Source organism: Oncorhynchus gorbuscha, linkage group LG19, assembly GCF_021184085.1.
Source record: "Oncorhynchus gorbuscha isolate QuinsamMale2020 ecotype Even-year linkage group LG19, OgorEven_v1.0, whole genome shotgun sequence".
NCBI classification, from domain to species: Eukaryota; Metazoa; Chordata; class Actinopteri; order Salmoniformes; family Salmonidae; genus Oncorhynchus; species Oncorhynchus gorbuscha.
The window spans coordinates 51,317,841-51,332,777 of record NC_060191.1 but is presented as its reverse complement, the minus strand read 5'-3'; the positions used below and the strand labels follow the sequence as shown (position 1 = coordinate 51,332,777).

Here is a 14,937-nt window from a genome sequence, read left to right as displayed (position 1 = left end):
GGAAGAGGAGGGCTGGGTCGAGGAGGGGAAGAGGGGTTAAAAGGAAAGATGAGGGCTGGGTCGAGGAGGAGAAGAGGGGTTAAAAGGAAAGAGGAGGGCTGGGTCGAGGAGGAGAAGAAGAGGGGTTAAAAGGAAAGAGGAGGGCTGGGTCGAGGAGGAGGAGGAGAGGGGTTAAAAGGAAAGTGGAGGGGAGGGGTTAAAAGGAAAGCGGAGGGCTGGGTCGAGGAGGAGAAGAGGGGTTAAAAGGAAAGAGGAGGGCTGGGTCGAGGAGGAGAAGAAGAGGGGTTAAAAGGAAAGAGGAGGGCTGGGTCGAGGAGGAGGAGGAGATGGGTTAAAAGGAAAGTGGAGGGGAGGGGTTAAAAGGAAAGCGGAGGGCTGGGTTGAGGAGGAGGAGAGGGGTTAAAAGGAAAGCGGAGGGCTGGGTCAAGGAGGAGAAGAGGGGTTAAAAGGAAAGAGGAGGGCTGGGTCGAGGATGAGAAGAGGGGTTAAAAGGAAAGAGGAGGGCTGGGTTGAGGAGGAGGAGAGGGGTTAAAAGGAAAGCGGAGGGCTGGGTCAAGGAGGAGAAGAGGGGTTAAAAGGAAAGAGGAGGGCTGGGTCGAGGATGAGAAGAGGGGTTAAAAGGAAAGAGGAGGGCTGGGTCGAGGAGGAGGAGGAGAGGGGTTAAAAGGAAAGCAGAGGGCTGGGTCGAGGAGGAGAAGAGGGGTTAAAAGGAAAGCGGAGGGCTGGGTCGAGGAGGAGAAGAGGGGTTAAAAGGAAAGAGGAGGGCTGGGTCGAGGAGGAGGAGGAGAGGGGTTAAAAGGAAAGCGGAGGGCTGGGTCGAGGAGGAGGAGAAGAGGGGTTAAAAGGAAAGAGGAGGGCTGGGTCGAGGAGGAGAAGAGGGGTTAAAAGGAAAGCGGAGGGCTGGGTCGAGGAGGAGGAGAAGAGGGGTTAAAAGGAAAGAGGAGGGCTGGGTCGAGGAGGAGAAAAGGGGTTAAAAGGAAAGAGGAGGGCTGGGTCAAGGAGGAGGAGGAGAGGGGTTAAAAGGAAAGAGGAGGGCTGGGTCGAGGAGGAGAAGAAGGGTTAAAAGGAAAGAGGAGGGCTGGGTCAAGGGGGAGAAGAAGGGTTAAAAGGAAAGCGGAGGGCTGGGTCGAGGAGGAGGAGAAGAGGGGTTAAAAGGAAAGAGGAGGGCTGGGTCGAGGAGGAGGAGAAGAGGGGTTAAAAGGAAAGCGGAGGGCTGGGTCGAGGAGGAGGAGGAGAGGGGTTAAAAGGAAAGCGGAGGGCTGGGTCGAGGAGGAGAAGAAGAGGGGTTAAAAGGAAAGAGGAGGGCTGGGTCGAGGAGGAGGAGGAGGAGAAGAGGGGTTAAAAGGAAAGAGGAGGGCTGGGTCGAGGAGGAGGAGAAGAGGGGTTAAAAGTAAAGCGGAGGGCTGGGTCGAGGAGGAGAAGGTTTAAAATTAAAGCGGAGGGCTGGGTCGAGGAGAAGGTTTAAAATTAAAGCGGAGGGCTGGGTCGAGGAGGAGGAGAAGAGGGGTTAAAAGGAAAGGGAAGGGCTGGGTCGAGGAGGAGGAGGGGAGGGGTTAAAAGGAAAGGGGAGGGCTGGGTCGAGGAGGAGGAGGAGAGGGGTTAAAAGGAAAGCGGAGGGCTGGGTCGAGGAGGAGGAGGGGAGGGGTTAAAAGGAAAGGGGAGGGCTGGGTCGAGGAGGAGGAGGAGAGGGGTTAAAAGGAAAGCGGAGGGCTGGGTCGAGGAGGAGGAGGAGGAGAGGGGTTAAAAGGAAAGCGGAGGGCTGGGTCGAGGAGGAGAACAGGGGAAAGTCAAAGCTTTCAGCCCACTGCGGTTCCTGTTTCTCAACGGTCCATAACTGTGGTATGACAGGCATGGCTTCATACGAGGACACCATGAACTACGTTTCCTGTTTGAAATCAAATACGGGCTCTGATTGATAAACATGTGGAAGCTTCCCTTCCCAAGCTCACTATCCTTTACGTCCATCAACTAACCTCATTAGTATCGAACACACACATAGGAAAGTAATCTACTTTGGATGTGGAGTGATGCAGCCATCTTCTTTTAGATAACCCTTACAGTCGTCACAGCAGAGAGAGAGAGAGGCAGAAAGGGGTGAAATGAGAAGATGAAGGAAACAACCACAGAAGTCAAGAAAGTCCTTAAACACACAGAGCTCCTCTTTCAACACTTCAAATGCATATTTTAGGTCTAAACTGAAGTGTTTTTCTTTGAGGTTATTACCTTTTTTCAACCAATTTATCAATGTTGCACAAACTTGTTTTGGCACGGCGTAGGCCAAAGCTCAGTGTATACAAGACAAATGACTGAAAAGACTGATGCCAGGCACTCCAAACCCACGGGAAGGTGTGGACTCCTGCATCAGTCTGTGTGATGGAGTGTCTGTGTGATGGAGTGTCTGTGTGATGGAGTGTCTGTGTGATGGAGTGTCTGTGTGATGGAGTGTCTGTGTGATGGAGTGTCTGTGTGATGGAGTGTCTGTGTGCAAAAGGGGTCTATGCAGACTGTAACAAGATGTAATTAACAGGAATAATGGCTGCCCCTCCTCCAACCGTGATCGAGTGAAGCGTTGATAGCCGCTCGAACCCTGGACGCAATCGTGTCTAATTTACTGCTGAAGACCAGATATGAGCTGGCTGCGGCAGGCAGGGAATGATGATAACACTGGCTGGCTTAATGACTAGAATGGCCATGCCGGCTCAACTTCTTAAGCAAGGACGACAACAGCTCCCTCACTCAAGCACCTTCTAAAGCCACCAAAACTTTAACACAAAGTCAAGGGGATCCGTTTCAGGGAGAAACATCAATGTTTTTAGCTAACAACAAATAGATAGAATCTGTTTAATTTTAAAACGAGCACGAGTCACACTTGCCACCTATTGAAAACATTAGTGAGTGGTGAGTGTTTGTATGCTGTACCTACCTCTCGATGATGTCAGCAATGACACAGGCAAACATCTGCAGTCCCTCCGGTAGCTGCAGGGCCACTGTGAACAGAGACAGCCAGACAGACAGACAGACAGTCAGAGGTAAGGTTCAGAGGACAAACTAGCCAGCCTACACACAGAACTGCAGCATGAGTGACAACCACGTTATTTAATACATCCTAGACAGTATTTACATGTATATTGTAGCTTATGTTATTACTTTAGAGTGCTTCACTGAGACAGAAGGAAGCTGACATTTCAAGGTAATTCTCTCCCATCCATTGCATTACTGTTGTCTTATCTTACTGAGAGATGCACAACAGAAAATGGCAGTGTATCAGCTCTGCTCTTTCTTCACACATTTCCCTTTTCTCCTAGCAATCCATTAGTCACCTTTTCTCCACCTGTCTCTGTCAATGACAGCCAACAGCTTCATGAGTCACAGTCACAAACCCAGTCACACACACAAATATCCCTCTCACAATGCAGACCGCTTAGAATCAGGAAACGTTGTGCTTCTTCTCATGCAGCATTAAGATATCATGGAGAAATGGATCAAATCGCTGTGAAATGGGAATCAAGCAGTCACACAAAGGAAGGATTGGTCCTGCTGCGGATGTGAAGGGCTGAGAGCAGCATGTGTTTCCAGTAGGACCTTATTTGAGTGTGACACCAGCTAAGACGAATCAATGAGAAATGCTTTCATCAGGGGGTTGGCTCATTGCCAGGGTTGAGACACAAAATATCACACCTCTTTAAAATGATGCCAACAACTTTACAGAGACAAAATGCTATGAAGAAAGGCATGCTCTCTCAACATGTAGCCTAGTGCAGTTTCTCACCCAATTTCCTTCTATTGTTGAGAATGTGCAAGATGTCGGTTGTAAACATGAAATAAACATGATGCCGTATCAGACATAACACAAATGTTGCTGATATAGAGATCTAGGCTATAGGACATGGAGAAACAGCTCCACTTAAAGTCAGAGGAAGAGGAAAAGGGGCGGGGTAATATCTACAACTGAGAAATGGCATAAACCCTTTGGCAAAACGTACAGAAAACTGGTCAGACAAAACAACTTCTGTGGCGGACCACAATTAAACCCATATTTCAAACACAGACAGCGCGTCACACTGACCAGCATATACAGTGCCTTGCGGAAGTATTCGGCCCCCTTGAAATTTGCGACCTTTTGCCACATTTCAGGCTTCAAACAAAGATATAAAACTGTATTTTTTTGTGAAGAATCAACAACAAGTGAGACACAATCATGAAGTGGAACGACATTTATTGGATATTTCAAACTTTTTTAACAAATCAAAAACTGAAAAAGTGGGCGTGCAAAATTATTCAGCCCCCTTAAGTTAATACTTTGTAGCGCCACCTTTTGCTGCGATTACAGCTCTAAGTCGCTTGGAGTATGTCTCTATCAGTTTTGCACATCGAGAGACTGAAATGTTTTCCCATTCCTCCTTGCAAAACAGCTCGAGCTCAGTGAGGTTGGATGGAGAGCATTTGTGAACAGCAGTTTTCAGTTCTTTCCACAGATTCTCGATTGGATTCAGGTCTGGACGTTGACTTGGCCATTCTAACACCTGGATATGTTTATTTTTTAACCATTCCATTGTAGATTTTGCTTTATGTTTTGGATCATTGTCTTGTTGGAAGACAAAATCTCCGTCCCAGTCTCAGGTCTTTTGCAGACTCCATCAGGTTTTCTTCCAGAATGGTCCTGTATTTGGCTCCATTCATCTTCCCATCAATTTTAACCATCTTCCCTGTCCCTGCTGAAGAAAAGCAGGCCCAAACCATGATGCTGCCACCACCATGTTTGACAGTGGGGATGATGTGTTCAGGGTGATGAGCTGTGTTGCTTTTACGCCAAACATAACGTTTTGCATTGTTGCCAAAAAGTTCAATTTTGGTTTCATCTGACCAGAGCACCTTCTTCCACATGTTTGGTGTGTCTCCCAGGTGGCTTGTGGCAAACTTTAAACAACACGTTTTATGGATATCTTTAAGAAATGGCTTTCTTCTTGCCACTCTTCCATAAAGGCCAGATTTGTGCAATATACAACTGATTGTTGTCCTATGGACAGAGTCTCCCACCTCAGCTGTAGATCTCTGCAGTTCATCCAGAGTGATCCTGGGCCTCTTGGCTGCATCTCTGATCAGTCTTCTCCTTGTATGAGCTGAACGTTTAGAGAGACGGCCAGGTCTTGGTAGATTTGCAGTGGTCTGTTACTCCTTCCATTTCAATATTATCGCTTGCACAGTGCTCCTTGGGATGTTTAAAGCTTGGGAAATCTTTTTGTATCCAAATCCGGCTTTAAACTTCTTCACAACAGTATCTCGGACCTGCCTGGTGTGTTCCTTGTTCTTCATGATGCTCTCTGCGCTTTTAATGGACCTCTGAGACTATCACAGTGCAGGTGCATTTATACGGAGACTTGATTACACACAGGTGGATTGTATTTATCATCATTAGTCATTTAGGTCAACATTGGATCATTCAGAGATCCTCACTGAACTTCTGGAGAGAGTTTGCTGCATTGAAAGTAAAAGGGCTGAATAATTTTGCACGGCCAATTTTTCAGTTTTTGATTTGTTAAAAAAGTTTGAAATATCCAATAAATGTCATTCCACTTCATGATTGTGTCCCACTTGTTGTTGATTCTTCACAAAAAAATACAGTTTTATATCTTTATGTTTGAAGCCTGAAATGTGGCAAAAGGTCGCAAAGTTCAAGGGGGCCGAATACTTTCGCAAGGCACTGTATGTTTTTTTTGTCATTTTTACCGCCTTTGCTCCCAATTTAGTGATTACGATCTTGTCTCATCGCTGTAACTCCCCAGTGGGCTCAGGAGAGGCGAAGGTCGAGTCATACGTCCTCCAAAACATGACCTGCCAAACCACGCTTCTTAACACCTGGTCGCTTACCCTGGAAGCCAGCTGCACCAATGTGTCGGAGGAAACACCGTTCAACTGACGACGGGGTCAGCCTGCAGGCGCCCGGCCCGCCAGAAGGGATTGAACCACAGGCTGTAGTGACGCCGCATCACTGCGATGTAGTGCCTTAGACCACTGCACCACTCGGGAGACCCTGAATGACCTACATTTCTAACAAACATGGTTATTTTTTATCATAAATTACAAATACTGTAGCTACAGTCAACAGGAAGGCAAAACTTACAAAACTGGGTTTATCATGTACAACATAGATTCACTCAAAACTAGGCTAGAAGGCTAGTTCATCCATCCCTGGTTAAATGCAGACAGGTGTTGCAGGTTCTGCAATGTTGGCAAATGTACAACACATCCCAGTAGGTCTAATCCTTTTAGTCTTCAATTGATATCACATTAATTTCACATTGGAACAGATCCATTTTGAATAACAAAGAGGCTTTTTCCCCTCACATCAAGCCATTGCGTCCTCCTTGCACAAATTGGTTATCCAGAGCTGTTGTCTTGGTAACAGACTGATGTCCTTATGTTGGTGTGGTTACATATTGTGCTATGCATACTTATGTAAAGTGCTCAGCATGATTGAATATTTAGCCTTTCTTTACTCAAATGGGATTATATCATAGTGTGATATTTATGTACAAGCCGTTCGTCCACTGTCCTCTGTTTCGCAAATCCCCTTGAATTTGATGTCATTTTCAGTAATTGAAGGAACACTTGAAATGTTTCCCTGCATCAAAGGTAGTGTAACCCAGTCTGCATTTCCTGTGTATGCTGAGATCAATGGGCTGGCTCTAGCAGACACTGGGACTCGTGGAGGCTCTGTTTAAATCAACTTTAGATACATCGGGAAGAGTGTTGACAATGTTTCACTGTCAGGCTGACCCTGTCACACATCACCTTGATAAACCATGTGACTACAGTGACACTTAGGCCTGAAATATTTATCGACACTGCAGTCTATGTTCACATACTGCAGTGGGTTCCTACAGCAAAGAGAAACAACAAAAACAGGACTGTAGACAACACTGAACAATAAAAAATGGCCTAGGAAAAGTCAAAAGGGCGCTGACAAAAAGAAAGAATGGCCCTGAAGTGTGATGGATGGAGGAGAGAGGGAAGGAGGAGAGGAGTGTGTCTTTCTGATGAAAGGTTAAGGTATCACTGTGCACCATGTAGACAGACAGAGACAGGTCATTACCTGGGAAAGGGCGAGTTTATTAACCGAGAAAGGTTTCTAAGCCTCACAACAGCCCTGGCTGACAGAAGCCAAGAGCTCTCTTTCCATCTGATCTCAGTGTACAGGCTCTGCACAAGGGTTTAGAGGTTTAGTGTGTGTGTGTGTGTGTGTGTGTGTGTGTGTGTGTGTGTGTGTGTGTGTGTGTGTGTGTGTGTGTGTGTGTGTGTGTGTGTGTGTGTGTGTGTGTGTGTGTGTGTGTGTGTGTGTGTGTGTGTGTGTGTGTGTGTGTGTGTGTGTGTGTGTGTGTGTGTGTGTGTGTGTGTGTGTGTGTGTGTGTGTGTTTACATGGGAGCTAAAATGTCATGAATGTCACAGGAGCATTAACACAAACAAAATGTCAAGAATGCTTGTGTGTTTGTCATTCATCCTCCCACGGACACACGTACCAACATGCACATATGATAGTTTGTGATTGGTTTGAGTGTCGGCCTGTCAGAAAAGGGGATTTCTGTCTGGGAGGTGTCAACAGAGAGTGCAGCAACCAATTTTAGTGAGTGAATGGAGAAAAAGGTCAGCTGAGGAGCTGAAAAAAACAAGTTCACTTCCAAGTCCCCAATCCTGACTAGCCGGGCCCCAGCACTGAGATTTGTACTGTTTCAGATTTGACTTCTGTCTAGTATTAGCATTCTATAACAGTGTGGAAGGTGCTCGGGGGGCTTGTGTTCAGTTCAGTCTGTACTTCTTCAGCGTAATCGTCAGTTACACTATACTGTGGGGCACATTTCATCTGCACTCAGATTTGTGCTGCTGCAGAAAATAAAAGTTGCCTCAACCTCTGTCTGCAATTAGTGGCTGGCTGCTCTAATAGGACTTCTCCCAGACTCCAAAAAACATCTGTAGACTTGTGTAGATGTAACATAAAGAATTCAGAGGTGTTAAAGGAGAAGACCAGAGGGAAATCATACGTGTCTCTGACTGCTACTACTAAACTGTTGGATTATTTGCGATGCTGCTCTGTCTCCTCTGAGAGAAACAGTTCTCTGGGTTTGTTTCGCAGCCCTGAGGGAAACATGTTCATGGTTCTTCCAGACACACAAGGTTGTTTTGTCTCTCTGTTCACTTTGCCCTGCCTCGGTTTCCTGCCTTCCACTTTCACAGGTACAATTCAGTATGCAAGGCTGAACAACTATCGTGAGAAAGAGACCATTGCAGGCACGGACAACTCAGCACACAGGGAATACAATATATATTTTTTTTAAATACAAGGACAACATAGAGAGGAATTGAGGTATGATAAAGTATGTGATCAGTTAAGCTGTAGCGTGTAGTATTTTTATTTTGTGTGTTTTTTTGTTTTTTTTACATTTTATTTTACCCCTTTTTATCCCCAATTTCGTGGTATCCAATTGTTTAGTAGCTACTATCTTGTCTCATCACTACAACTCCCGTACGGGCTCGGGAAAGACGAAGGTTGAAAGTCATGCGTCCTCCGATACACAACCCAACCAAGCCGCACTGCTTCTTAACACAGCGCCATCAAACCTGGAAGCCAGCCACACCAATGTGTCGGAGGAAACACTGTGCACCTAGCAACCTTGGCTAGCGCGCACTGTGCCCGGCCCGCCACAGGAGTTGCTGGTGCGCGATGAGACAAGGACATCCCTACCTTGCCAAACCCTCCCTAACCCGGACGACGCTAGGCCAATTGTACATTGCCCCACAGACCTCCCGGTCGCGGCCGGTTACGACAGAGCCTGGGCACGAACCCAGAGTCCCTGGTGGCACAGCTGGCACTGCAGTACAGCGTCCTTAACCACTGCATCACCCGGGAGGGCCCTGGCTGTAGTATTTAACAATAATGGATGGAATATAATAATTCTGTGACTGCTTATGTTCGTCCTATTTCATTGGAAATGTTTTTTTTGCATATGCCAACTCCCCGAGACAACCTAGGAGATTGCAATCAATTCACCTTGTCGGCTTGGGAGATTCTAACTAGCAACCTTTCGGTTAGTGGCCCAACGCTCTAACCGATAGGCTACTAACCACTCCAAAATGTCCTGTATTTGGTGCAAAGAAGAATAGAAGCATTCTGAGGATACATTTTTTAGCCTTAAAAATAATCTGTACATTCTGTTCATTTACAGACAGAATAGTACAGGTTCTTGAGATCAAATCAAATGTTATTGGTCACATACACATGGTTAGCAGATGTTAATGCAAGTGTAGCGAAATGCTTGTGCTTCTAGTTCTGACCGTGCAGTAATATCTAACAAGTAATCTAATAATTTCACAACAACAACCTTATTCACACAAGTGTAAAGGAATGAATAAGAATATGTACATATAAATATATGGATGAGCGACGGCCGAGCAGCATAGGCAAGATGCAGTAGATGGTATAGAGTACAGTATATACATATGAGATGAGTAATGTAGGGTATGTAAACATTATATAAAGTGTCATTGTTTAAAGTGACGAGTGATACGTTTTATTATATCCAATTTTTGGGATATAGGAAGCCATCATATCGGTTTCGTCCACTAGGGACTTTTCCTTGTGTCATGTTAGTACCCAATGTATAACTAATTGTTGTGTGTTTATGTAATTCTGTGATTGATTAGTTAGTTAGTAAATAAATAATTAAGCCAATTTGTATATCACTGATTCATGATCTATGTTAGGGTTCGTGCAGATCTCCAAGGTTTTGCGACATTCAGGAATGAGACTAATGAGGTAACAATACATTAATAGAAGACGGTTATCAATAAGATAATAAAATATCTGACTAGTTATATTTGGGAAATTTAAACTCTATAACCAACATTTTCCCGTGGTGCCCCGACTTCCTAGCTAATTACTATTCCATGATTAGTTTTATCGCGTAATAATTACACATAGATAATTGATTTGATAATATAGTGTTCACATTTAATGACAGCAAACGCTACGACACAATCAAATCTGAAATTCTGAAATTTCAGAAGCTATGGTAACTCTCCAGAACCAAATGTATGCTCACTTAGCTGTTGCTTCTGTTTACACTCAACAATTGAGGCTGGGCAGTAAAAACAATGATGTTTGCTTGCTTCATTTCATTCCATTCCAACAGGAAGTGAAATGACCAAAACAAAGACGCCAATTCAACTGAGGATGAGTGAGAGAGGCTGAGTTGAAGGGGTTCAAAAACCCAGGCAGAAACAGATGGAGGGAGAGAGAGAGGGGTAGAGTGCAGAGTCGATAAGGTGATCTTTGATTTTGCGAGCCCAGAGAGAGAAGAAACTCTCTAATGAAACCAATACAGAACAGAGACATGGGCAGTATCCTTAAAGCCACCCTATCCCAAATAGTACCGAAAGAGCTCTGGTCAAAAGTAGTACAATGTATAGGGAATAGGGCTATTTTCTTCACCATTCCCTCTTGCCCCCTCCATTCTAGCTCTCTATGTGTGATTGTTAGATGAGAGTATCAGTGCCATCAATGTCACCTGTATGGGTGAGTGCAGAGCAAGGGGAACAACCACTCCAAGTCTCAGAGCGAGTGACGTTTGAAACGCTATTAGCACGCACCCCGCTAACTAGCTAGCCATTTCACATCGGTTACACCAGCCTCACCTCGGGAGTTGATAGGCTTGAAGTCATAAACAGAGTAATGCTTGACACACAACGAAGAGCTGCTGGCAAAACGCACAAAAGTGCTGTTTGAATGAATGCTTACGAGCCTGCTGCTGTCTATCACCGCTCAGTCAGATACTTGTATGCTTAGTCAGATTATATGCAATGCAGGACACGCTAGATAAACTAGTAATATCATCAACCATGTGTAGTTAACTAGTGATTATGATTGATTGATTGTTTTTTATTACATACGTTTAATGCTAGCTAGCAACTTACATTGGCTTACTGCATTCGCGTAACAGGCAGTCTCCTTGTGGAGTGCAACGAGAGGCAGGTGATTATAACATTGGACTAGTTAACTGTAAGGTTGCAAGATTGGATCCCCCAAGCTGACAAGGTGAAAATCTGTCCTTCTGCCCCTGAATGAGGCAGTTAACCCACCGTTAATAGGCCGTCATTGAAAATAAGAATGTGTTCTTAACTAACTTGCCTAGTTAAATAACAGATAAATAAAGGTGTAAAAAAAATAATAATAATAAAAATAATTGTCCAAATCGGTGTCCAAAAATACTGATTCTCGATTGTTATGAAAACTTGAAATCAGCCCTAATTAATCGGCCATTGCGATTAATCAGTCGACCTCTAATCACAACCTCAATAACACCTCACATCACCATCACAACCCAATAACACCTCAGCCCTCATCACCTTCACAACCTAATAATCCCTCTCATCACCATCACAACCCAATAACCCTCTCATCACCATCACAACCCAATAACCCTCTCATCACCATCACAACCCAATAATCCCCCTCATCACCATCACAACCCAATAACCCTCTCATCACCATCACAACCCAATAATCCCTCCTCATCACCATCACAACCCAATAATCCCTCTCATCACCATCACAACCCAATAATCCCTCTCATCACCATCACAACCCAATAATCCCTCTCATCACCATCACAACCCAATAATCCCTCTCATCACCATCACAACCCAATAATCCCTCTCATCACCATCACAACCCAATAATCCCTCTCATCACCATCACAACCCAATAATCCCTCTCATCAACATCACAACCCAATAATCCCTCTCATCAACATCACAACCCAATAACACCTCAGCCCTCATCACCTTCACAACCCAATAATCCCTCTCATCAACATCACAACCCAATAATCCCTCTCATCACCATCACAACCCAATAATCCCTCTCATCAACATCACAACCCAATAACATCTCAGCCCTCATCACCTTCACAACCTAATAATCCCTCTCATCACCTTCACAACCCAATAATCCCTCTCATCACCATCACAACCCAATAATCCCTCTCATCACCATCACAACCCAATAACCCTTCTCACATCACCATCACAACCCTCTCATCACAACCTAAAAAACCATCTCATCACCATCACAACCCAATAATCCCTCTCATCACCATCACAGCCCAATAACCCCTCGCATCACCATCACAACCCAATAACACCTCAACTCTCACATCACCATCACAACCCAATAACACCTCTCATCACCATCACAACCTAATAACCCCTCAGCCCTCATCCCCATCACAACCTAATAACCCCTCAGCCCTCATCCCCATCACAACCTAATAACCCCTCTCATCACCATCACAACCTAATAATCAAATCAAATTTATTTATATAGCCCTTCGTACATCACAACCATCACAACCTAATAACTCCTCTCATCACCATCACAACCCAATAACTCCTCTCATCACCATCACAATCGAATAACTCCTCTCATCACCATCACAATCTAATAACTCCTCTCATCACCATCACAATCTAATAACTCCTCATCACCATCACAATCTAATAACTCCTCTCATCACCATCACAATCTAATAACTCCTCTCATCACCATCACAATCTCATAACTCCTCTCATCACCATCACAATCTAATAACTCCTCTCATCACCATCACAATCTAATAACTCCTCTCATCACCATCACAATCTAATAACTCCTCTCATCACCATCACAATCTAATAACTCCTCTCATCACCATCACAATCTCATAACTCCTCTCATCACCATCACAACCTAATAACTCCTCTCCCTCATCTTTTTATTTTTGTACAGTATTTAGTAAATATGTTCTTTAACTCTATTTCTTGAACTGCATTGTTGATTAAGGGCTTGTAAGTAAGCATTTCACGGTAAGTTCTACACCTGTTGTATTCATCTTAGGTGACAAATAAAATTGGATTAGATCAGCATTAAAACCCAATAACAACTCAGCCCTCATCACAACCCAATAACACCTCAACCCTCACAACCCAATAACACCTCATCACCACCACAACCAATAACACCTCATCACCATCACAACCCAATAACCTCTCAACCCTCACATCACCATCACAACCCAATAACACCTCATCACCATCACAACCAATAACACCTCAAACCTCACATTACCATCACAACCCAATAACACCTCATCATCATCACAACCAATAACACCTCATCACCATCACAACCAATAACACCTCAAACCTCACATTACCATCACAACCCAATAACACCTCATCATCATCACAACCAATAACACCTCATCACCATCACAACCCAATAACCCGTCTCACCACCATCACAACCTAATAACCCCTCTCATCAATATCACAACCCAATAACACCTCACCCTCTCATCACCATCACAACCCTATAACACTTCACAGGGGTCTGTCCTGGGGCCCACCCCTGGGTGCACTTTTAGTTTTTTTCCTGAACACGACACAGCTGATTCAAATAATCAAAGCTTGATAATAAGTTTGTTATTTCAATCAGCTGTGTAGTGCTCAGTCAAAAACCTAAAAGTGAACCCAGGGGGGCCTCAGGACCGAGTTTGGGAAACGCTGCTCTAGCAGATATTTGTGAATGTCCTAAGGTTCATAGTTTAGTTTGACGTCCTCTAGCTGTGAGCCAACTGCTGACAATAACGTTGATAGGCAGTATTTGAACATGGTACTCCTATGTTCTATAGAGCTAGGAAGAGAGCTAGGCCTTCCTGGTAAATACCACAACAACACAAGTCACCAGAACAATAACCTTCGAGAAACATACCATTAACTTGTTTTTGTTGTTATTGGATCTCTCATTCACTAATGGTGTCTGATATAGATAGACATTAAAACTGCATGATAAAGCATATTCAAGTATATAGCAACACTAGCTATTCTGAGGTTCTCCAGGTTTAAGGTTATCCTTAGCCAGGAACTGATAGACACACCTTATTAGTCTTTTCCAGTAAGGAGTCCACCCGTGGTAAATACTTTATCCAAGCCCTATAGATAGTAGAAAAGTCATGAATAGGCCCATTCTGAGCTTACCTCTCTTAGACGTGGCCTGTCTCACCCGCCAGACTGTCTTGTGGATCTCAAAGTTGTAATTTGAAGGCAAAGCACGGATAGCCTCCTGTAACTCTGGGTCTTGCAGGATTTCATCAGGAATTTGATTGGCCACCCGCCGTGGTCCGCGTACTTGGGGAAAAATCAAATAATTTTACTGAAGGAGATAGTTGACAAACACAGACAAGACAGGAGGCTTCAGATCAAATACGGTGTCGGGGCAGAGTCTCATATGATTATTGGTAATAATTTACATGAAGTTACTCTTCTGAGTTGTTACATATTGTTTTGGTAAGTGCTTTGAAATTCCACAGTCCCTATTCCTCTTGTACAGGCCTCATTATAAAAAACACAACTCCATAAACAATTATAATCCAGTCATAACAAAACGTTAATACAATGCTGTTGTGGTTTATTACAGCATAAATAGGTGCAACCTTCTGCTCAGCAGGGTCCCCCACCTGGTCTCCCATGTTTTCTAAGCAGTTGACGAAAGTTAGACCCAGGACCTTAAAAACATTTTAAAACGTGTTCTATAATTTTCATATCTTTCGTTCTTGCAGATAAGTATCAAGTAAGTTAGCTAGCTAATCACTCTTTCAAACCATTTGAGTCAGTTTTCCTTGTTATTAGCATTAGCTGGTCGCTAGCTTTATCTGCGTCATAATTCTTTATTCATGATGGCAATTTATTACACTGTTTTTTCAAGCATGTTCCATACACCACGTTCTTGGTTATTTCTCGTGTGATAGCATTTTTATAACGGAGACTCATATTTACCGGTTGGTTTTTTAGCTGGTACGACTTGCGTTTCGACCGTGGGCGCCGCCATATTTCCGATGCATGTGGGA

General features: G+C 44.2%; 1 protein-coding gene across 1 annotated transcript in view; it reads right to left on the bottom strand.

Moving 5' to 3' along the window:
• The window catches only part of LOC124005133 (2-(3-amino-3-carboxypropyl)histidine synthase subunit 1-like), a 127,200-nt gene extending 112,263 nt beyond the window's left edge, over positions 1-14,937 (bottom strand). The window contains exons 1-3 of the mRNA XM_046314105.1: positions 14,867-14,937; positions 14,069-14,218; positions 2,924-2,987 (exon numbers count right to left, since the gene is read on the bottom strand). Coding sequence (XP_046170061.1) covers positions 2,924-2,987; positions 14,069-14,218; positions 14,867-14,918 — 266 coding nt within the window. The 5' untranslated portion in view covers positions 14,919-14,937. The remainder of the gene's footprint in view (positions 1-2,923; positions 2,988-14,068; positions 14,219-14,866) is intronic.